Source organism: Lactuca serriola, chromosome 3, assembly GCF_051521515.1.
Source record: "Lactuca serriola cultivar US96UC23 chromosome 3, Lser_US96UC23_V15, whole genome shotgun sequence".
NCBI classification, from domain to species: domain Eukaryota; kingdom Viridiplantae; phylum Streptophyta; class Magnoliopsida; order Asterales; family Asteraceae; genus Lactuca; species Lactuca serriola.
Window position 1 is genome coordinate 121,637,009 of NC_136410.1, and position 25,070 is coordinate 121,662,078.

Genomic DNA, 25,070 nt, shown 5'->3' on the forward strand with positions numbered 1-25,070 from the left:
TTAGAGAATCCTAGATCCAAGCAATTAGGGTTTACATGTGCACATATGAAAGTTCTTATGGATCAAACCCATCAGAATCATGGATGGTTAATAGCTTGAAATCAGATGTTGATGTCGATGATTTTGGAAGTCAATGATTGACGGACAGTGAAAGTACATTGATCAATATGGGTGAACTGCTTAACAACACGGAGGCAATAGTAGGCCCTTGTGCTACCAGATGGCAAGAAATTAAGAATAAGCGAAGTTCAGTCCATGAAAGCTAAATTTGAATTTGTTTTTGTCATAAATCTTGTCTTATGATTGTAGGTTGGAAATGATAGATTCACATGGATGGGAACTTATACACCATAAAATCTAGGTGGTAAAAGGTTTCACTCTAATTCATGAATAATTATGAGGTAACACTTTCGCTAGTAGATTTTAAAGGTCTAATAAGTATCATTATGGTTAGTATTTGTGATAATTGCATTCTCAAATTCGCAATATGATTTTGGCATCCCTTTTCATAGTTCTATCTGTGAGAAATGGCAAGGAATTGTTTGAAGTTTTAACACACACAAACATATGTTATCTAATGGAGGTGTATAAGCTTGAGAAGTCTAGTTAGAGACTTGTCAAAGCATCAAATATTAGAAATCTGTACTTTAGTAAGAAAGTCAAGAGGGTTGATTTCTGGAAGTCCGGTTGATTTCTGGGTACATGTCAAAGCTAGTGGGAGCATAATTATGATGTAAATGGGAGCATAAGTGTTATGCTAGTAGGAGCATAATTGTTATGCTAGTATTGTAAGTTGGCAATACTATTTGTAGGAAACAAAGTCTAGAAATTTGCAAGTTGCAAAGTTTGGAAATTATTTCACTATAGTAAGACTTAAGGGAGAGGGCACTCATACTTTGAGTATACAAGTTTAGATTGAAGGGGTTAAAAGAACTTAGTCTTGGAAATACATGAGTATTGTGTTGAAATGGTTCAACATATGAAATTCGATATATGGAAACATTATAGCAAGAGACTGATCAGATATCATGTCTTTATGTAAGACATTATGAATCGAGTCCCATATGCTTAGAATAAATTACACACTATAATATTCATTTGTTCTGATTTTTCCAAATGCCTAGGTCATTGAGAGGGAAAAAGGACTAGAACTTGGTATGACTAATGTTGTTAAACAACTGTCAAGAACATTCTGAGGTTACACCAAAAGATTGGTTGCTTGTAGACAGTTGGAAGTATGGTATGGTTTGGAATAACCATATTGAAATGTTTTAGATTGGGATGATTCTTGGTCAAATTTATAGTCATATAGGAATATGGAAATGTTTCCATAGAGGGAGTTGATGATTAAAATCAACATGTGAGTTAGAAACTTTAATGCAAGTGTAGCACCTGGTTCCTGGTATGTAAAATTTATCTAAGTATTTTGCATTCTTAGCCTTGGACTCGGCGAGTTGTAGGCTCGAATCGCCGAGTAGAGCCGGGATATTAAGCACGTTTAAGTTGGCGACTCGGCGAGTCCATATTCTTGACTCGGCGAGTCCCCGCTGTCTGATAAAACCCTAATTTCAAGGGTTTGTACCCTATTTAAACCACCATATGCGCCCCTAAGCTCGCACCCTTCACCCTCATAGCAAGCTTAGCCAAACCCTAACCTTCCCCTTTGTGATTTGAGTGTTGGTGTGTGTTTATTTGAAGTTTTGAGGAAGAGAAGGAGGAAAGATCAAGGAAAAGGAGGAGAACAGAAGTTGTGAGCCCATTTCAGAGATTAGTAAGGTAAAACTCGACCTCTTCTTCTGTTTCTATGGTTGAACCTCCATTAGAGCATCTTTAAGACTTTTTGGAACCATTTTTGGCTTGGTTGTGGTTTAGAGGACTCCTTGGGTCGTTTAGCCTTCAGACCTGACCACATCTGAGCTCTAGAGGCTCAGATCTACAACCTTTATGGGACATTGTCATGAGCAAGCCTAGATCTACACTTCTAACCCCATTAAAGTCCTTTAATCACTTGAATGAGCCTACATGCACGTAAAGCTGGAGACTTTACGTGTAAAATCAACCTTAGGAACCCAGATCTATGAATGGTATGCACTGGATTCAAGCATAATCGAGTGTACAGTTCTTGCATGCATGCGACTCGGCGAGTCATTCTTCTGACTCGGCGAGTCGAGTCGCAAGTCCCTGATTTTTCCCCCCTTTTCGTGTATGCTGAGTTGGAGCGAGTCATGGGTGGACTCAGTGAGTCGGAAGCCGGACTCATCCATGGAGAAACTCGGCGAGTCAATGTCCTGACTCGGCGAGTCCAGGGCAATCTTCTTGCCTCAAGAACAGACTCGGCGAGTGGTTCATACAACTCGGCGAGTCTCAACATAGAGTGTTCTTCGGGTGAAGATGAACTCAACGAGTTGTTCATACAAGTCGGCGAGTAGGATGAAGGACTTTTGGACATCAGTTTAGAAGGAAAACTTGTCGAGTCAATGCCTAACTCAACGAGTAGAGACGGGATTAAGGACAATCAAATGGATAGGGACTCGACGAGTTGGCGAGCCAACTCGGCGAGTCGGGTCAACTTGAAGTTGACTTTGACCTTGACTCTTGGCTTGGTTAGGGGTAAATGGTCATTTTACCCTAAGGTCGATCAGCAGTATTTGACCGAGTGTTTGGTGGGAATTACAGCCGGAGGATTTCCAGAGCAGCAGCAGCAGACAGACAGTTCCCACGCAGATCAACAGTTACTACTAGGTGAGTTACCTTCCAGTAGCGGTGGGTCTACGGCCACAATGCCGGCCCAGCAGTAGGAGTGGTATGTTAGATGATTGTCTCTGTGATATTCATCTAGGGTTTCTACTACCTGTGATATGTTTATGTGCTAGTATGATATGATGCTATTTGATAGTGATAGTAGGGGGAGATAGTCCTAGATTACCGGTCGATAGGGCCGAAGGGGCGGTCACGCCCAGCCAAGCTAGTTAGATTATGTGATATGTGTTATGTGGTAGTACTAGGGGGTGAAATAGTCCCCAACATCCGGTCGAGAGGACCGAAGGGGAGACCAGCACCCAGATATGCTAGTCAGTATCCGGTCGAGAGGACCGAAGGGGAGGCCAGCACCCAGATATGCTAGCCAGTATCCGGTCGAGAGGACCGAAGGGGTAGGTCGGGCACCCAGATATGCCTAACAATATATGTATGTTATGTGGTTATTGGTATGTGGTACAGTCGGGGAACTCACTAAGCTTCATGCTTACGGTTTTCAGTTGTTGTTTCAGGTACCTCTTCGGTCAAGGGGAAGAAGCAGGCCCAGTAGCAGCCCATCACACACACGCTCTTTCTTTTCCGCACTATAAGTCATTATGGGATTTGTACTCTGACACTACCATGTTTTACGTTTTGGTTTACGGCCACGAGACATGTTTTATCAAATGCTATGATCGTATGATATTCTGTTACAAACGTTTTCACAAATCACTTAATTAAAAATGAAATTTTTGGCTCGTATTTTTGGGATGTTACAAGTTGGTATCAGAGCCCTGGTTTGAGGGATTTGGACACACCTTCGAGGGTGTCTGACCTCAAATCGAGGGATTAAAAAGATTTTGAAAAAAAAATGTTTTCTAAAAGGTTAAGAAAAGGGTTTTAAGAAGAAACAAAGTGTGTGATGTATGCGACCGACCGAGCTCAAGTAAGTATTCCCTAAAGTACCCATACAAGCTCATGTTATGTTTATCAGTTCAGTAGAACAAAATGCTAGAATAGGACTAAGGATCTAGGAGTGATGCCTTATGCGCCTGCTTTATGTGCTTCTGTGTATGAAAATTGCATGCTGGAATCGAGTAGACAGCAGTAGCATAGCCTGTTAGGGTTATGCCTGACAGTATGAGTTTAACACTGTATGCTAGATCAGTTTCTCTCTATGAGAGTGGAGCTGCATGAGATTGTTTCCTTTGTCTGAATGCTGCTTGCCTTGTGCTTCGTGGAACTCTGAGTGATGAGAGTTAACCATTAGGTGAGTACATCACGTCACATGTGATCAGGGTTGAATAATATTAGATTGCTGGATTTGGCCATATTACGCAGCTCTTGTCTGAGTCTAACCATTGTAGGGACGGGTCTGTTACTCGAAGGATTATCTGTGCCACATCACATGTGATGGTATTTAGGTAATGGCTAATTGGCATTACAAGGAGGCCTTCAACAGCTGAGGACCGGGTAGGGTGGAGTCAGAGATTTCCGTAGGGCAAGCCTAGGATGAGTGTAGCAGTAGTGAAAGGGGTCTGGTAGAGTCAAGGCAGTCCTTGAAGAAGGTACGGATAGATGTGGAAGGTAGTATGAGCCCGTACTACTGAAAGCAGAGGATCCGTACCCGAACCGAGGAAGGCCAAGATAAGACCAGGGAACTTGCAGTATATGTGATCCCTCAAGGAGTATCACTATCGCTAACGGTTGTTATTTATGTATTTCAGAATGGTGGTACTACGCTCGAGGCCAGCAGTTGGCAGTTAGGAGAGGGATCGGGTTTGGGATCAGGTTCCGAGCTAGTAGATGAGGGGCTACGTGTGTTCATCGTGTCAGAGATCACTAGAGGAATCCTTGAGTCGACCCCCATTATCTTCGGGTCGATCAAGGAAGGGATAGTTGAATTGATGGAGGACCGCCTCCGGGCATTCAGGAGCGACATGGCATCTGGCCAGTCGGGTTCTCGCACACTGTCCTTTAAGGACTTCAGGGGCAGTGGTGCGCTGGATTTTCACGAGGCGAAGGACCCCATAGCTGCCAGGCAATGAATTGCAGAAATTGAGTTTGCATAGTTGACTAGCTTCTATCCTGAGGGGTCGAAGGTGAGATTTTGCAGCAGGGTGTTTAAAGGATCGAGCTAGGGATTGTGGGAGTCCGTTGGTGACTCGTTGGGGGCCTAGGCTGTCGAGGCTATGACCTGGTCGGACTTCATGACCAGGTTCAGGGCAGAGTTTACACCGGCTGTCGAGCTTCAGCAGCTGGCCAGGGAGTTCCTAGATATGAGACATACGACGGAGACTATGGTGGAGATCACCGCCAAGTTTCGGGAGAGGGCATTGCTGGTGCCCCAGTACGCGGGTGATGAGGATATGAGGAGGACCCACTATCATGACATGCTACGAGCTGATATTCGGGAGCATGTCAGTTTTTCAGCTTGCCCTACCCTGGACTCTATGATTTCCAGGGCAAGGGAGAGGGAGATAGATCTGGAGCACATCCGGAAGAGGAAGGCGGAAAAGGGGCATGTTATGGGGGCTTCGGGTAAGAAGCCCAAAGGATCGGATGCGGGTCCGAAACGCCAACATGGGTGGGGCCGCTGCAGGAAATGCGGCAAGACGCAAGAGGGAGCGTGCAACTTGGGATCATCAGGCTGCTACAAGTGCGGCAAGTCAGGGCACTTCAGCCGGGATTGTACCGCCCCTACACCTGTGATACAGACGTCTGAGTTTCTGTCTTTCCACTGCAACCAGAGGGGCCACAAGAAGGCCAATTGCCCCCATTTGATAGCATCAGCGCCAGTAAAGGCGCCAGCTCCAGCTACCCTGCGGATTACTGATGGCTGGCAGGGCAAGGCAGAGGCTCCAGTGGTGAGGAGCCGGGCGTTTCAGCTGACTATCAAGGAGGCACGCGCCGCACCTGATGTGGTGACGGGTATGATTCTTTCCCTATATTTTATTTTATATGATGTTATGTTATTGATATGTGCCCTGTGTTTATGCATTAGGATTGTTCCATGTGAACGATATCCTAGTTCAGGTGTTGTTTGACTCGGGTGCCACCCGGTCATTTGTTTCCCTTGCGCTTAGCAAGAGGTTTACTGAGACTTCGGGCATGTTGGATTGCCCTTTAGAGGTAGAGATTGCCGATGATCGATCGGTGTGAGCATCAGCAGTGTTCAGGGATTGTGTTCTAAGGTTATTTGAGGAGCGCTATTTGGTGGATTTGGTTCCCATCTCGTTGCGGGGGAACAAGGTGATTATAGGCATGGATTGGTTGAGCCCTAATGGGGCGGTGATAAATTGCGCACAACAGCTAGTGCGGATCAGGACCCCGAGTGGGGGAGAGTTGGTGATCCACGACGAGAGGCCACATCATGGACCCACAGTATGTTCAGCAGTGAGAGCTAGGCGCTACCTTCAGCAGGGTTGCGCGGCATATGTCGAGTACGTTATGGATACCCAGGAGGCGGGTAAGGTGACGGTGAGCGAGGTTCCAGTGGTGCGAGACTACGCTGATGTGTTCCCGGAGGAGCTTCCTAGAATACCTCCCGGGGCGTCAGGTAGAGTTCAGGATCGACCTAGTTCCTGGTGCGGTGCCAATAGCCAAGGCACCGTATTGGTTGGCTCCTCCTGAGATGCAGGAGTTGTCTACACAGCTGCAGGAGCTGTTAGACAAGGGATTCATTCGACTGAGCAGTTCACCCTGGGGAGCCCTGATCCTGTTTGTGAAGAAGAAGGACGGGTCGCATCGGATGTGTATAGATTATCGGGAGCTGAATAAGGTAACGGTGAAGAACCGTTACCCACTCCCGAGGATTGATGATTTCTTTGATCAGTTACAGGGAGAATCATGGTTCTCCAAGATCGATTTATGTTCAGGTTATCATCAGATGAGGGTCAGATAGGAGGATGTGCAGAAGACCGCGTTTCGGACGCGTTATGGCCATTATGAGTTCGTGGTGATGTCGTTTGGGCTCACCAATGCTCCTGCCGCGTTCATGGACCTCATGAACCGCGTGTGCAGACAGAAGCTGGATCGGTCTGTGATAGTTTTCATTGATGACATCTTGGTTTATTCCAAGACGCAGGAGGAGCACGAGGAGCATTTGAGAGAGGTTTTGGAGACCTTGAGGAGGGTGAGCTTGTTCGCCAAGTTCTCCAAATGTGAGTTTTGGTTGCGCAAGGTGCAGTTTCTTGGGCACCTTGGCAACCAGAGCGGGATTTCAGAAGACCCGGCCAAGGTGGAGGCCGTGATGAGATGGGAGGTTCCGAAGTCTCCATCCGAGATTCGGAGTTTCCTAGGATTAGCAGGCTACTATCGGATGTTCATTCAGGACTTCTCCAAGATAGTCGTACCCCTGACACGGCTGACTAAGAACGTTGTGGTCTTTCGATGGGGGCCTGAGCAGCAGTCAGCGTTTGAGGTTCTGAGTCAGAGATTGTGCGAGGCGCCAATCTTAGCCTTGCCAGAGGGCGTAGAGGATTTTGTGGTATACTGTGATGCGTCTATCTCAGGTTTGGGCGCGGTATTGATGCATAGAGGGCATGTCATCGCCTATGCTTCGAGGCAGCTGAAGCCTCAGAAGGCGAACTACCCGATGCATGATTTAGAGTTGGGGGCAGTGGTCTTCGCCCTCAAGATTTGGCGACATTACCTCTATGGAGTTCGGTGTACCATTTACACGGACCACAAGAGTTTGAGGTACCTCATGGATCAGCCGAATCTGAACATGAGATAGCATCAGTGGTTGGTCGTGGTGAAGGATTATGATTGCAAGATCCTTTATCACCCAGGGAAGGCCAATTTGGTGGCCGATGTGCTTAGCCGTAAGGCGGCATCGATCATGGATGTGTGTATGAGGATGACGGTGGTGACTCCACTGTTAGAGCAGATTCTGGAAGCTCAGCAGGAGGCTATGAAGGAGGAGCATCGGAAGAGCGAGCGGATAGTGGGTCAAGTCACCTCCTTCGATTATGATAGCCGAGGATTATTAACACTACATCGTAGGGTGTGGGTGCCGTATCACGGAGGCGTGCGCCAGATCTTGATGGAGGAGGCGCACAAATCCCGATTTTCCTTTCATCCAGGGGCGACGAAGATGTATATGGATCTTCTTGTAGACTATTGGTGGCCCTGCATGAAGCGGGATGTGGCTTGGTACGTCGAGCGATGCTTGACCTGCAGGAACGTCAAGGCCGAGCATCAGAGACCGCACGACAAGATGCAGCCGTTGGATATCCCGTTGTGGAAATGGGAAGATATTATGATGGATTTGATCACAAAGCTTCCCAGGACTGCGTGAGGAGTAGATTCGATTTGGGTCATCGTGGATCGATTGACCAAGAGCACCCGTTTTATTCCGATCCAGGAGAGCATCTCGGCCGAAAAGTTGGCCGATACCTATATCCGGGATATCAGACAGAGATGTGTGTTTCACTTCCCGGTTTTGGAAGAAGTTTCATGATGAGTTGGGCAGTCGTCTGTATTTTAGCACCGCCTTTCACCCGCAGATGGATGGTCAAAGTGAGCGGACCATCCATACTTTAGAGGATATGTTGCGGGCGTGCGTGCTAGACTTTGGTGGTAGCTGGGATACCTATCTTCCCTTGGCTGAGTTCTCGTACAACAACAACTACCATGCGAGTATCGACGCCCTCCTTTCGAGATGTTGTACAGACGGAGGTGCAGGACCCCGATATGTTGGGGTGAAGTTGGCCAGAGGGTCATGGGGAGCACAGAGGTGGTGCTCAAGACGACCAAGAGAATTCAGCAGGTTCAGAATAGGCTTCAGTCTGCGCAGAGTCGACAGAAAAGTTACGCCAACAAGCGCCGATCAGACCTGGAGTTCCAGGTCGGGGATATGGTACTCCTGAAAGTGTCGCCTTGGAAGGGCGTCATTCGATTCAGGAAGCGGGGAAAGTTGGGCCCGAGATATATTGGTTCGTTCAGGGTTGTAGCCCGGGTAGGCAAGGTGGCATACAGGCCAGAACTGCCAGCCGAACTCAGTCAGATCCACAGCACCTTCCATGTCTCCCAGCTGTGGAAGTGCCTAGTGGATGATTCAGCGGTGGTGCCGTTAGAAGATATTCTGGTTGATGACAGACTGAATTACATTGAGCGCCTAGTCACAATCCTCGAGTGGAAGTCGAAGGATCTAAGGAACAAGAGGGTGGAATTAGCAAAGGTGCAATGGCAGCACCGAAAGGGTTCGGAGTGGACTTGGGAGCCGGTGCAAGAAATAATGGAGCATTACCCCGAGCTGTTTCAGGAACTAGCAGCAGACTTCGAGGACGAAGTCTAAAATAAGTGGGGGAGATTTGTAGCACCTGGTTCCTGGTATGTAAAATTTATCTAAGTATTTTGCATTCTTATCCTTGGACTCGACGAGTTGTAGGCCTGACTCACCGAGTAGCATCAGGATATTAAGCACGTTTAAATTGGCGAGTCCATATTCTGGACTCGGCGAGTCCCCGTTGTCTGATGAAACTCTAATTTCAAGGGTTTTCACCCTATTTAAACCACCATATGCGCCCCCAAGATCGCCCCCTTCACCCTCAAAGCAACCTTAGCCAAACCCTAACCTTCCCCTTTGCGATTTGAGTGTTGGTGTGTGTTTCTTTGAAGTTTTGAAGAAGAGAATGAGGAAAGATCAAGGAAAAGGAGGAGAACAGAAGTTGTGAGCCCATTTCAGAGATTAGTAAGGTAAAACTCGACCTCTTCTTCTGTTTCTATGGTTGAGCCTCCATTAGAGCATCTTTAAGACTTTTTGGAACCATTTTTGGCTTGGTTGTGGTTTAGAGGACTCCTTGGTTCGTTTAGCCTTCAGATCTGACCACATCTGAGCTCTAGAGGCTCAGATCTACAACCTTTATGGGCCATTGTCATGAGCAATCCTAGATCTACACTTCTAACCCCATTAAAGTCCTTTAATCACTTGAATGAGCATGCATGCACGTAAAGCTGGAGACTTTATGTGTAAAATCAACCTTAGGAACCCAGATCTATGAATGGTATGCACTAGATTCAAGTAGAATCGAGTGTACAGTTCTTGCATGCATGCGACTCGGCGAGTCGTTCTTCTGACTCGGCGAGTTGAGTCGCGACTCCCTGATTTTTCCCCCCTTTTCGTGTATGCTGAGTTGGAGCGAGTCATGTGTGGACTCAGTGAGTCGGAAGCCGGACTCATCCATGGAGAAACTCGGCGAGTCAATGCCCTAACTCGGCGAGTCCAGGGCACTCTTCTTGCCTCAAGAACAGACTCGGCAAGTTGTTCATACAACTCGGCGAGTCTCAGCGTAGAGTGTTCTTCGGGTGAAGATGAACTCGACGAGTTGTTCATACAACTCGGCGAGTAGGATGAAGGACTTTTGGACATCAGTTTAGAAGGAAAACTCGTCGATTCAATGCCTAACTCAATGAGTAGAGACGAGATTAAGGACAATCGAATGGATAGGGACTCGAAGAGTTTGCGAGCCAACTCGGCGAGTCGGGTAAACTAGAAGTTGACTTTGACCCTGACTCTTGGCTTGGTTATGGGTAAATGGTCATTTTACCCTAAGTTCGATTAGCAGTATTTGACTGAGTGTTTGGTGGGAATTACAGCCGGAGGATTTCCAGAGCAGCAGCAGCAGACAGACAGTTCCCACGCAGATCAGCAGCTACTATGAGGTGAGTTACCTTCCAGTAGCGGTGGGTCTACGGCCACAATGCCGGCCCACCAGTAGGAGTGGTATGTTAGATGATTGTCTCTGTGATATTCATTTAGGGTTGCTACTACCTGTGATATGTTTATGTGCTAGTATGATATGATGCTATGTGCTAGTGACAGTAGGGGGAAACAGTCCCCAGATTACCAGTCGATAGGACCGAAGGGGCGGTCACGCCCAGTCATGCTAGTTAGATTATTTGATATGTTTTATGTGGTAGTAGTAGTGGGTGAAATATTCCCCAACATCCGGTCGAGAGGACCGAAGGGGAGACCAGCACCCAGATATGCTAGTCAGTATCCGGTCGAGAGGACCGAAGGGGAGGCCAGCACCCAGATATGCTAGCCAGTATCCGGTCGAGAGGACCGAAGGGGTAGGTCGGGCACCCAAATATGCCTGAAAATATATGTATGTTATGTGGTTATTGGTATGTGGTACAGTGGGAGAAATCACTAAGCTTCATGCTTACGGTTTTCAATTGTTGTTTCAGGTACCTCTTCGGTCAAGGGGAAGGAGCAGGTGCGGTAGCGGCCCATCACACACACGCTCTTTGTTTTCCGCACTATAAGTCATTTTGGGATTTGTACTCTGACACTATCATGTTTTACGTTTTGGTTTACAGCCACGAGACATGTTTTATCAAATGTTATGATCGTATGATATTCTGTTACAAACGTTTTCACAAATCACTTAATTAAAAATGAAATTTTTGGCTCGTATTTTTGGGATGTTACAGCAAGGAAGGTGTTCAAGGAGTGTGCCTTGAATTTGAAACTTCATTACTTTGGAATTATTTTTAGTAACAAAGATCAAATGGAATATTTTGTAATATCGTTGGCTAAGTTTCTATGACTTTGAAGCCTCGACATTACAGAAGATCAATTGCATATAAGGTTGAACTCTAACACATTCTAGTAGTGAAAAGAATTTGGAATTGTGAAATGAGCATCATTGGAATAATGTCCAATTGGTATGTTCACAAAGGAAGGACCATAGAGAAACATAGTATGCATGTTTTTAACATGGCATGACTGATGTTTAATTTAAGCGTTTAGTTGATTACTCAAAACATTATACAATCAATAAAGTCAAATTAACATGGTGATTAAATAATAAGAGTTCTATTTATATTCAATAGTTTTGAGACCGTAGTTAATTAGGTTATTATTGTGTTTCACTTTGCATGTTTTACTTCTAGAATAAATTGATTTTTCGAAATTCCACAATCATTCGTATGTTTGGAAGTAAGTAGTGAATTAATACTGTTATGAATTGAATTGTAGATTGTCTATGGGGATTAGACATAGCAATTGTTTGCTGCAATGTTCATGAGTACTTAGAAAATGGGGATTTTGAGTATTGGATAAAGCCACGCTTAGAGAATTACTTCATCGATTTTATCACGAGTAATTTTGAGATGATAAATCTTATATTCTTGAAACAGATATATATGAGTTGTTGTTTACAAGTTAGTTGTAGATTGATAATATGTAAATACATCAGTAACTTGATGTTATAAAACGCATTGTTGTGCATGATTTGATGAATAAATCGTACAAGCATATAAGTCAAATTTTTTTCGTTCCTTTTGCTCTATTGGGGAAAGCGATATCTTTGGGCCCCTCGCTGACTTGGTGTTGACTTACAAGTGCTTGGCCGAGCTTGGACTAAATTGATTTGTTCAATTAGCAGTCTGAATTCAGTCGCCACAAATCAGAAATTGGGAAACAAAACTTGGACAATGAGATTGATTATAATCCATGTTTCATGTCCTTACGATATCTTGTAAAACGGAGGAATATTTGATCACTTGTCTTAGGAAATGTAACTTATTGGGTTAGAGTTTGACAACAACTTTTGGAAGCTACAATTTGCTGACTAGATTGGAAGTTATACTGGCAATTATAGTTACAGATTTATCTAAGTGGGAGACTGTTTGATTGGGTGTCGAAGCCCATAACTATAATTGGTATATACTTGAATTGATAGTAGCACAGTCCTTTTGGGTTACCCTCAAACCTAAAATTTAAATAGGATAGCTTTTAGAGAGAGAGAGAGAGAATGATTTATTAATTTATTATATGGTTAATAAATTAAATGGAAATCAATATGAATAGTTTTTTTAATATATTGTGAGAATAATACATTAATTGGAAATAGTATTATTTAATTAATCATTAATCAGAAATTAATTTGAATTAATTTTGGGATTAATTAAAAGTGCAGGGTCTGTTTGGTTATTTATTGAAAGTTGAAAAAAAGATCTCATGGACCTCATTGGATGAGGTGGACGAAAATTACTTGGGCAAACCCAAGGAATTTTGTCCAACCCCTTACATAAGTAAGGGAATGGGCTGCTTGGTCACCAAGCAAAGGGATTAAGGTTTCCTCCTTAAACCCTAGCTTTGGCACCAAGCTACCTTAGCTATAAAAAGACCCTTAGCCTTAGAATTTCGGCCATGAGATTATTTTAGAGGCTTAGGGCCAAAATTCTCACCTCTCTCCTCTCTTTCTTCAAGCTCCTTAGTTGTTAGGGTTTGGGTGTGAACCATTAGAGGCACGACACTTGTGGCAATTGCTTCCAAGAGTTTTTCAAGAAGGAATTGAAGATTGTTTGCTATAACAATCTTCAAGGTTATTTTTTCTTGTCTTATGAATTAGTTTGTTCATAGGAAATTCTTATATGTTAGTATTCATAGTATGTTGCTATATATGAAAGACATAGATCCTATTAGGTTGCATGTGCCCTAATCATTTGAATTGTTTAAATGTTTTCCCCTTAGTGCATTGTAGTTGTAACCTTAATAACCTATCAGTATCAGCCACTATGGGTCCTTGAAATGTAGTTTCCTATAGTTTTGAGCTTCTAGGTTCATAAAAATGAGAGCTTGGACACTCTCAGTAAGCTGTGCAAGAGTTTGGGAGTTTTGGGTGACTTTTGGACCAAGGGCTTGAGTTTTTACCCTCTTGAATGCATGCAAATGGATAAAATTAGAGACTTTATCCATTAAGACGTCCCTTGATATCTAGATCTTAAGTTTGGTGCTTTGTTTCAACGAAATAAGAGCTTAATGAAAAAAGTTGAGATTTAGCTATGGTACGCTGGCCATACCTAGAGGTGCGTTGCGTGTACCAGGGTTCGAGCCCATGGTTTGTGAAGGCACCCTCTACGCTAGACTTAGAGGGGAGTACACATGGTGTATTCAGCATAAAAGGAATCTTTGACTTTTGACCTTTGACCAAGTTTGAGTTAGTGGCATTTTCGGTATTTTAAGATGTGAATTGAGTCTAGGTCGCTGTTTTCTGTATAAGTGACCTGTAGAGTTGACATTTGGAGCAACATTTTTTTCTGCTATCTTGTCGGACTATGAAGTGAGTTTCCTCACTGTACTTTTGGGTCGAAGACACCAATGTTAGCCCATTCGGTTATGTATCCCAATATATAGGATGTTAATAAGCTGTTGTGATCTATTAGATCTGCATGATTATCGGTTTGCTAGTTATATGTTTATCTAATGCATATGTCGACATAGCGCAGTTGGATTGAGGCAATACTGCTTCCCGCGGAAGCCAACAAACTCGGGAGAAATTCAAACATAAGTTGTGGGCCAGAAAGGCAAGCCAGACTTATGTTGTGGGCTCAGGAGCAATCGAGACATGAGTTGTGGGCCAGAATGACAAGCCAGACTCATGTTGTGGGCTCAGGGGTAATTTAGCTTGATGGTTGTGGGCCCAGTATGCATGCTATTGTATGTTTTTGTGGTGGTATTTTGGGGAACTCACTAAGATCTGGCTTACAATTTATGTTTTATGTTTCAGGTACTTCAGATGATCTAGGAAAAGCAACGTGATCGTACACATACTTCTACGACATGTTTTGGAGTTATTATGATACATTGAATTTGGAATATTTGTACTTGACATCGGTTTCTTATGACTTGGGTTTTGGTTGAAAACAATTATTTTACTTTAATTAAAATGAAATTTTTTATTGTGATTTATGGGATGTTACAATATATGAATGTTAGTGGGAGTATAGTTGTCACCCTTGTAATGTAATACATAATGTTCTAACTTAGCATGTGTAACAACTTGGCTTAACTTGGGAATTGATTCGCTTAAAATTACATAGGAGGAAGATACACGAGGATCTATCCGAGTAGCTTATTAGATTAAGCCGGTAGCATGGAATCTTGAGGAAACTCAAGATATAAAACTTCTACAAATTTCATGCTTATAAAGTATGGTATGAAATTTAAGCAATACGAATGTAGTAGTTCTATGATTAAGCTAGAAGAGACGAGTCGTATCCCTACGAACATCTGTTTATGGAATTGATCATGACTTGTACTAGATTTAATGACATGTATGCTTTAACCATGACATACCTGATTAGATCTAGTTAGCAAGAATCAAGTAATTAACATCAAGTATATTCTTTTGTGTCCTAAGAAGACATAAGATATGATCTTAGTGTGAAAAGATCAATGTAAAAGGTTACATTGATGTTAAGTTCCACATTAATAAAGACAATTTCGTTCACAGTTGGAATTTGTGTTTTTACTAAATTGCATAGTATTAGCTTGGATAAGCACCAAGTAGTAATACACCATAATGGATTTAAGATTGAAAATTAGAGTATATTGCATTTTTCGGAATGCAAAGGAAAATATGTGCTTGAAAGAAATTCATTAGTGACATTACTGTTAAAATTCAATCATTGATGGTCCTTATGAAAGTTCTTGTGACTATAAGGGTGAGCTTACCTCAAGCATAGATCCTAAGTCACACAAGCTTAGATGTCTCATACTAAAGAACTATCATTACATTGTTGTTCAAATGTAAATACATCATTGTCAATAAGATCACACTAGAAGATAATCTTGTTAAACCGTTCACTAAGCCAATGTCGCCGACCAAGTCTTTTAGCCAGACAAAGTCTTGAGAAATTTGATCTACAAATAATTTGGCTTAACCAATTGTGTTTGTTTAATTTAACTCAGAAATGTAAATCAGTATGAATTGTAACCATTTTGATGTTTATTTCATAGAGACTTAATAAAGAGCATTTTTTTCTATTAAAGATGTTTTATTCATTACCGTGTTTCACTTTTGCATGTTTTGAACCCATTTCTAGAATATTTAACTATGTTCAAAACTCCACAGTCATTTGTACTCTCAGGAGTGATTATTTGAATTCAAGACTGTCATGAATATTAGTTGATTGACCAAGGTGTTTTAGGCATTGGAATTGAGATTGTGCTAATACTTCATGAGTACTTGAAATGTAGATTTGTAGTATTGGAATAACTCGAACAAAGATATTACTTCATGGATCTTTCCACAAGTAATTATAAGAAGATAACATCTTTTATTCTTGAAACCAAGATGTATATGGGGTTTTGTTTACGAAATATGTTGTGATTTGGTGTACTCTAATGCTATCTGTAACTAGTAGTCATAAATGGTATGTCCATGTATGATTAGACTAGTAAACAAAAACCATGTAGTCAATTTTATTTGTTCCTTTTTCCTTAACATGAGAGGCGACATCCTTAGGCCCTCTGATGATTTAGTACCGACACCTAATATGCCTAGCCAGGTCTAGACTAAATTGATTTTTTTGATTTAGATGTCAGATGTGATTATCAAAAATCTTTATCGGGAAACAAAATTTTAAATTATTAGATTAACCCATTATACATGCCTCAATTTCATATGAATATCTAGAACAAACGAATATCTTATCACTTATCTAAGGCCTAAAACTTGATTATGATAATGTGTTTGGTATTTTCTTTGGATGGCTAACTCTCTATTAGTTATTTGAGAAGTATTAAGATCTTAAAAGCAAAAGACTTGTTCAAATGGGAGACTGTTGGAAACGGTGCTCAAGAAAATCAACTAGTTGGTAATATTTCTAAATAATAATAAGGTCCTTTTGAGTTGGCCTCATGACCAAAATTGCTAAAAGGAAACTGAGAAAATAAGTTGTTAATTTGTTAAGGAATTAATAAATCAATTAGAAATTATTTTGGAAATTAATTAAATTTTTTTAATTAATTAAAGAGATTGAATATTAATTAATCTAAAAGATTAATTGGAATATTCCAGAGGCTCCTGGAAGAAAAGGGAGGACGGTTTTGAGCTATCCCTAGGATTAGGATAAGACTGATTTGAATAAGATAAGGATACATCCTAGAATTTGATTCCTTATAGGATTATATCTGCAACTTATAAATAGACGTTATGGGTCAACCTTAGAGCTGATTTTCTCCTTAAAATTTTGTTACCTCTCCTTCCCTCCCACCTTTAACGAAATTCTAACCCTCTCATAAGGTTAGTGATTTTCGCATAAACCCTAATAGGGTTTTATCCTTGTTTGCTTTTTGGAGTCTTAGGTCTGACTAGATTTGAGGAGTTCTCATTTGGGCTTTTCCTCCTTTGCAAAAGATGTACATTACATGTACTAAGGATCAAGAGGTAAGTTTTCTATCATTCTTTCAGAAGATTTTAAAGTACATTGCTAAAGCTAGTAAAACCTATAGATTCTAGGATGCATTTTCACTTATGTAAATCTTTTGCTACCTTATCATTTTGTATGTAAACACATTGTTGCACGCGTATTAAGAAAATAGATTATTACCACTGGTTGCACTAAAAATATAGCACAGGGAAGCAGGGTCGAATCCTTAGGGACACAGTCTAATGGTCAATTCCTTTTTGCATAAGGCACAATCTAGTCTAGAAATAAAAATATAAAAGGGGGTTTTAGTTAAAAACCAAAAACTAAAAATTCAGTGATATCAAACTAAATGAAAATCAATAATAAAAAAGGTTTCAGTTATGTTGCGACTTTGCTAATCATGTAACTGATCAAGATCTGATTATTTAAGATGTGTTCTATCTAAGCTGGTATTGAGAAAAACTAACAAGCTCTAGTATAATCTCTTTTACCTAAACTAGTTAACCAAAACAAGCTCTTTGAATTAACCATAACTTTTTACTGTCTAATCAAACATGCTCTTAATTAAGATCAGAAAAGTTGCATTATAATCTATGAAAAATTCCCAACAATATTTAGTACTTCTCACAGGCTCGGAAGCATAAAGATATGATTTTTATAGTTTATAATAAAGTCAAATCCCATACACGGAACCGATTTATTACTTGTTACTTATTACCAGTTGACAATAACAATTACATATTTTATAATTGATTAACTGGAATGATAAAACCCTAACTAGGTGATCAGACTAACAAGAATCAAAATCAAACATTCATTTACAACAAAACTGAAGAATCTAGATAGAATCACAAATTAAAAACCATATCTAATGATCAATCACATGAAAAGTACTCATCTTTGCAGAACTGAAAACTAAGGTTTTAGCCAGACATGGCTAAAATCTAATAAAAACAAATGAAAAGTGACATCAAACAACTAATCTTACTAATCTACTTGAAGGAGATGATCCATAGTCTTCAGATCTTCAAAAATCATTGAAATCAGAGAAGAAACACCTCCAAAATCGTATTTTTGTGGATGGTACCTCTGGAATTGCCAACTTAGGTTACTGGAAGGTTATGAGGGTCTATTTATATGTCCATGAGCAAAAACGACACGCATGCGATAACATATAGACAACCTGCGATCGCATGTATTACCGAAAACGCGTCACGAGCCTTTTAAATGAAGTATAATACCATTTCGAGAAATTTTGGCGAACCTGCGATCGCATGGGCACAACCTGCGATGACATGTTTTGAATTTTCACTCCCGGATGAATTTTTGGCACAAAAAAACCTCGAAGACAAGTTGCGACCAAAGTTATGATCGCATAAAGGCCCCATGAGGTCGCATGGACCATAGTTGTGATTGCGTGTTTTGCCTATGATGTCTGAAATTTCATCTACTTTTCAGATCATTTTGAATTGCATCAATCAGAGTTACGGTTCATGAGATATGGTAAATATACTGACAGGGGGTCAAAGCTGCCAGCAACATCCTTTAACTTTAGATTGCATATTCTATCTTCGTGTGATCAATTCGATCGAATGTTTCTTGACCAAAGCATCTTGAAAACATTCCTCATAATCCTTCATAAGTCCCAAACTCCATTTTAAGCTCTAAACATACATCCAACTGCTCCCAAAGCACTGCTCCACTTGAACTATCTGAAATTGACATAAAAACGTGAGCAGTACAAGAATTCTAACGAAATACATGACCTGGACATTATTTAAATAAATGACATGAAAATGTACAAAATATGATGCTAAAATGATAATAAAAACTACCCTATAAGATGCAAAAAATGGCATCTAACAATGTACTTGATGCAATTAATCCCCAACATCCATGATGGCCACAAGTGTTTCTCGCTGCAAATAACAAGGCTGGTTCATCGACGTTTTGCCCTTGAGAAAAATTTCCTTCATGTGTTCTTTCATGTCATGGATTTTTACACTATTTAACATAGTGACCAAAACATTGACAATTGTAACACTGGATCATGCTTTTGTCTTGATTAAATGTTGAACCTCGACCACCTTCACGATGTTAGTGGGGGCCACTATATGGCGTCCACCCCGGTTACAACCAATGTCCCCTCTTCCCACGTCCACTACCACGACCACAAGAGTTGTTCCCTCTTGAACGAGTGTTACCTTGTGCTTCTCCATCATTCTTCTTTGACCTTTCAAGCCACTACTAGTAAGTTAATAACTAATTAGTTTTAGTTTGACCACCAACCCTTTCTTCATGAGCTTTCAATACCCTGATAACTCCCTCAACATTTTTTTTTCAAGATCTACGAATTGCTTAATTGTTGAAGCAATTTGCATGAACTTACCTGCTACAACATGAATCAACTTTTTCACAACATGTGCTTCAACTATGGTATCTCCTATGGACCGAATGTTGCTTACCATGTTATTTACCTTCATGGCAAAATCATCTATGGTTTTTGATTCCTTCACATTTAAGATCTCAAACTCAGCCTTTAGAGTTTGGACATTCTAAATCCTTACCTTGTCTGCACCCATGTACATAACCTTCAATTTTTACCATAGTTCCTTTGCCATATGCTTCTCCGCAACTGACTACAACAAATCTTCCATGATTCCTTGATTGATAGAGGCAAGATCCATCTTGTATTTCTTCAGACTGACTATGTTTTGGGGATTCTTAGGCTCCACAACATCCGGACTTCTTGATCCTACATAAATGTCTTCATCTTTATGGCCCATGCTGTATAGTTGCTCCTGGACAAAATAGGGTAATGCATCTTCGGGCCTGCAATAACATGCTGTACTTTATGTTTATTGAAATCTTGTTAGCTGTGATACCAAGTGTAAATTTGGAGATTCAACTTGTGCCTTTGTGCACAAGGAATTCTAGTAACATAGGACAAAAACCTAATCTAGAAAACAAACGAAGAAGAGAGCGAGGGGAAAAGTACTTGTGCAATAGGCTCTTTATTGATAAACATAAGAAAGGAACCGATTAATTAAAACATAAAACATTGGAAACTAGAATTCTAATCCAATTCAAACATTACATTGAATAAAGATTCAAAAACTAAAATAAGGAAAGTTTCCAATTTTGCCCTTTCATAGAAAAACACACAAAAATTTGAAAACACACAGAACATTTGAGACAAAGAACATCGTTTCTAATGTCACATGCGTGACTGGGCAATTGACGCCAATTGCAAAGTTTTGTTCACCGAAGCAAACTCAAGAAGTTCTTCATTACTTTGAAATAATCTCATGTGTTCTTCTTCAAGACTCACCACAACTTCAACTCCATATCCGTCTGGTGTATCATACAAGATGAATGTGTTCTTCACCAACACATCGGCAATGGTGCCCCACTTAGGATTCCCCCACCCAAAATTCATCTGGTAAAAAGAACCTCCACGTACATGGCTAAACCTGTAAACTTCAAGATTATCAAACAACTCTTTTACATTATTTGCAGAATCCCTAACGCTATTCAACCAATCATGGAGATCATCTTTATCTCCGAGTTCTTTGACTCCTTTCTTCATCTGAAGCACCAAATTTCCCAGACTAGTTTCACTCTGGTGATTGTTTGATGTTGTAAAATACCAAGTGAAGTTTCCGATGGAATTTTCATGTAATGGTGGTGTCATTCGTGGCCGCATGTTTACTAACTGAATCAAAGTAGACTTTTTGAAATAACCTAATTTCGCCATGGAAGCAGCAACCACACATCTGTAAAGAAACGCAGTAACAATCCCTATCTTTGTAGGGTTTTCCACTAACCCCGATACTGATCGTTTCAATCTCGATATGTTTTCCGCATGGAACACGTACCTTTTTGTGATTAGGGTTTCACTCATTTCAATCTCGATCTCAGGCATTGTGTATGCAAGATCCAATGAAGGTATGTATGTAGCAAGGATTAACGGTGGTGGTCTTTCTTCTCCTCGTGCCATGGCAGCCCAGTCGCTAAGGAAAATTCCAACAGATGGTGCATCTGCAACCTTGTGGGACATGGATATAGTCACTGCCATGCCTCCACCCTCGAAGTATGTTGCTTGAGTAGCGAGAAAGGTGTAACCAATACATGATCCTTTCCACAAAAAACCTTCAGGAAACAGTAAGCTTTGTGTTTCGTAGTTTGGATTTTGACGGAAATCGGAGAGTCTACAACCAATGATTTTAGCTTCCACGAAAACCACTCCTTCATCATTGCAATCAATGGTGATGCCGTCTTCTTTAAGTCGTCCGGCGAATGGGTAGTATTTTGTTAGGATTTTAGATAATGATTTCTTCAAAACATCACCACAAATTTGGGTTTTTGAGTCGTACAAGAGAATAATGGGAGTATAAGTATGTAAAGTGAGTTGATCGAGCAATGAGAGTTTGAAAGTTTTGAGGTGATCAGGGGTCCGGGATGATGGTTTGATGATTTCTTTCGAGATGATCTCCATTAATTCTCGATGTTCTTTTTTGCTCAATTGTGCATTAATTTAAGTAGATAAATATTAACATAAAATAATATATATGGCCTTGAACAATCCACTATGTTAATTTGTCTCCTTTTGTTTTTCTCCATTCAGATTTTGAAATTTTGAAATTTTGTTTTTGTTTTATTAGTCTTGCAAATTAAATTACAATAAATATGATCCCCATTTGTTTCAAAGAGAATATATTGTTCTTCGGTTTCAAATTGTTTTAGTTGTTCTATGTGAGTTTGCCGTCTTAATTACTATCGGCGGAGAAAGTAGTAGAACATAATGTTCAATCAATTACACGTAAATTATAGGAAGTATACCTTTTCTTTTAGATCGGTGAACGATTTTACGAAGCAAAAACTCTAGCATGGCGGCATGAGACAGGAGAAGGTATAGCACACAAGTAGAAAAAAAAAACATCATTCCCACTTATACAAAAAGGCTTATAAAACCCGCTTAAATAAATCAAATAACCATATTTTCAACTAAGTCTTATGATCAAAGAATCTTATGTGAAAGGAGAAATAAAACCCGGTTTCAAAACCGGCTCCCATTGCCATGCAAATAATTGGGTCGTATAAAACGTTCATCGTCGTTTCCATATGTATATAACAAAAATAAGAGTCTTATGTGAAACCATACTCTTATTTTGTATTTATTTTAGTTCATAAATAGTTTTAAATTTTTTGATTTTGAAACTTTTTTTATCTCGACTTAATACGTTATGAGATTTACAATATCAAAAATATGTCTATATATGACTTCACTAAATATCAAAATTATTATAAATTAGTTGTGAGACTCATGTATTATATGAGTAAATTTAAAAAAAATAATAAATATAAATGTCAAAATATTTGAAAACTTTGAATTTATAAGAAAATAAGAAAAATAATGAATTATTATAATAGAAAAATGTTTTTCTTATCTTTTAAATTAAAACTAATGATTTAAATAAATAAAAGAAACTAATAAACCTTAATTTTGAGAATTTTAAAATTAAAATGTAATTTTATTAATAAAATTGATATCCATTTATTAGTACATTTATTGGAAGTATTAATATATTAAAATATTATGTAGAATTTAATATATTAGAAAAACTAATAAAATAACATGTGAAAAAAAATTAATTTAAAATAACCACAAAATAAAAATTTGGTAAATTGAATCAGAATGTGACAAGTGGCAAAAAAAACATTCATTTATTAGAGATGATGTGTTTAGTATTATTATTTAATACATAAAGTAATTATAAAAAACAATATATGAGTGCACCTTTATAATTTGCTATTATTACGTTTTTTTGTCTTTCTTTTTGAGATATATTCACTCTTATTACATATTTGTAATAACATTAACAATTCGAAATGGAGAATTAGATTTAATATATATATAAGTTAAAACTTAAAAAGTTTTCAAATAAGATAACAAAATAGTATATTATATGGTGTGAGATCAAAATTTTCAAAGGGGCTATACTGTTATAGGAAGTAACAATTCATTTTTTGTACAAAATCTTTTAGATATATTTTCTTTGTATGTTAGACGACTAGTAAGGTGTTGTTTGTTTTTTAGAAAAAAAAAAAACATCTTCGGACCTCTTATTGGTGTGCAGCAGAGTATACGTGCAACACTTTTCATCTCGCAGCTGCTTGTTTTTTAGAAATCTTCGGATTAAAAAACATCTGCACGTGTTCTTCTCCGCACAATATTTGTTTTGCTTCTTCCTACTTCTTTCAATATCTTCTTCTTCTTGCTAAAATATTGATTATATATTTATGAAATCTTATTTTACATTTTGTCTTTTTTTTTTGTTATTTTTTTGTTTATTCTTGTTGAAATTTTTTTCTTTTTTTTTATATTGAATAATAATAATTTGTTGATTAATATAATTATTTTATGCTAAACTATCATTATTTTTTGTTAAAATATCATTATTTTTACTGAAATATCGTAAATTTTTGCCGAAATATTATACATTATTAAAATTTCGGTATTAAAAAAACTACTTTCGGATTACAAAATCAGTTTATTTTAATTTTTTAATACCTGCAACAACATGCATATATTAAAAAACAAACACGCTTTTTATTACAGTTTACAACCGTTTAGTCAACGTTTTCTACTGCATAGGGTTGCAGAGATGGTTCGCAGACTTTATGAATTTTTGTTTCTAAAAAAAAAATCTAACTTTTATTGATTCAGCTATCAACTAAAAACACACAGTAAGCTTTGCGACCAACTAAAAACACACAGTAAGCTTTGCGACCAACTAAAAACACACAGTAAGCTTTGCGACGACAACTTTTGAATGTTTATCTTTTTTTATAAAATAAATTTTGTTTGGATAAAGGTACAACACATGAATTTATAAAATACATAATACCAACAAAAAAAAACTATGTAACAATGATCAAACATTATTTCTTATCTTTAAAATTTAACTTTTAAGCTTTTTAGATGATATATATCATTGTCGTTTAAATTTGCATTTTACTCCAAATATTATTATTGAATTACGTACATCGAAAAGGTAAATTTATAACAAATATTTACAAATAACAAAATGTTGCAACTATGTTCTTTGTCTAAGTTCTTCATGAAAATAAATAATAATAAAATATACAACCCAAGGTTACAATATGAAGTTACAAAACATCATTGCCAAATTAAATATAGAGATAAAAATCTTACATTAACAATACAAAATTTTAACAAAGTCAATCTCATTTTTTGCTGTTAATAATAACAAAAAGAGAAAATTGCAAATTTAGCCAAAAATCTTAATTAGTTTGTGGAAAATAGCAAAAAAAAAAAAAACTAAAATTGCAGTTTTAACCACTAAAATCACAAATGGATTAAACTCATCTGTGATTTCAACAAGCCACCTGCGAATGCACAAGTGGCTAAAGCACATACATGCTTTTGTCATTTGTATATTCGCAAATGGTTTTTTTTTCTGTATATATACCTTGTTTTTCAGTCTAAAATCGCAGATGCACTATGTCCATCTGTGATTTTCTTTCGTTTTCATTTGCGATTTTGAGTTTTTTTTTTAGTTTTTTTTATTACGAAATTGATGTGTTTGACTACGAAATAACTTTATTATATATAAACTTTTGCAAAAAATTATCAGTTTAGTTGTTATTTCTTTGGAAAATTTGTTTAAAACCTCACTAAAAAAACTGATTGAATATTTGGTTTGTCTTGTAACTAGTAGGAGATGGCAAGTTATTGAAACAAATCTTGAATACGTATGTCCACATGGATGTATTTCTGAATTCGCTTTGATATTTTTTGAGTATATTAGTTATAGTGAATTTGTATGTTTGGTGAGAAGCAAAACCGGTTTGTTAGACAAATATAAAATTAGTTTTCGTTTTCCATCATCCTGAATTGAATCATTATATAGCCATGGTTGAAGACATGGATTTAGAATGTTGATCAGTGTAGTCAAATGTAGTGGAGGAAGGCTTGTGAAAGTGTTTGTGGTGGCTGATGAAAGTGATGCGGTTACAGAGGGTGGCTAGAGTGGAAATGAGACGGTTGCTAATTTATGCAGCAATAAAGGGAGCAACAATCCAATAGGGACTTTCAATACTCCTAGTGTACCTCAATTTCATAGTGTTGCTGAAAA

The 25,070-nt window shown here is 39.0% G+C and overlaps 1 protein-coding gene across 1 annotated transcript; it reads right to left on the reverse strand.

Moving 5' to 3' along the window:
- Positions 1–20,125: 20,125 nt before the first annotated feature.
- Positions 20,126–21,406, reverse strand: LOC145094649 (diaboline synthase-like). Its single transcript, XM_079032762.1, has one exon. It carries the CDS (start codon positions 21,404–21,406, stop codon positions 20,126–20,128), a length of 1,281 nt encoding a protein of 426 aa, XP_078888888.1.
- Between the last annotated feature and the right edge of the window lie 3,664 nt (positions 21,407–25,070).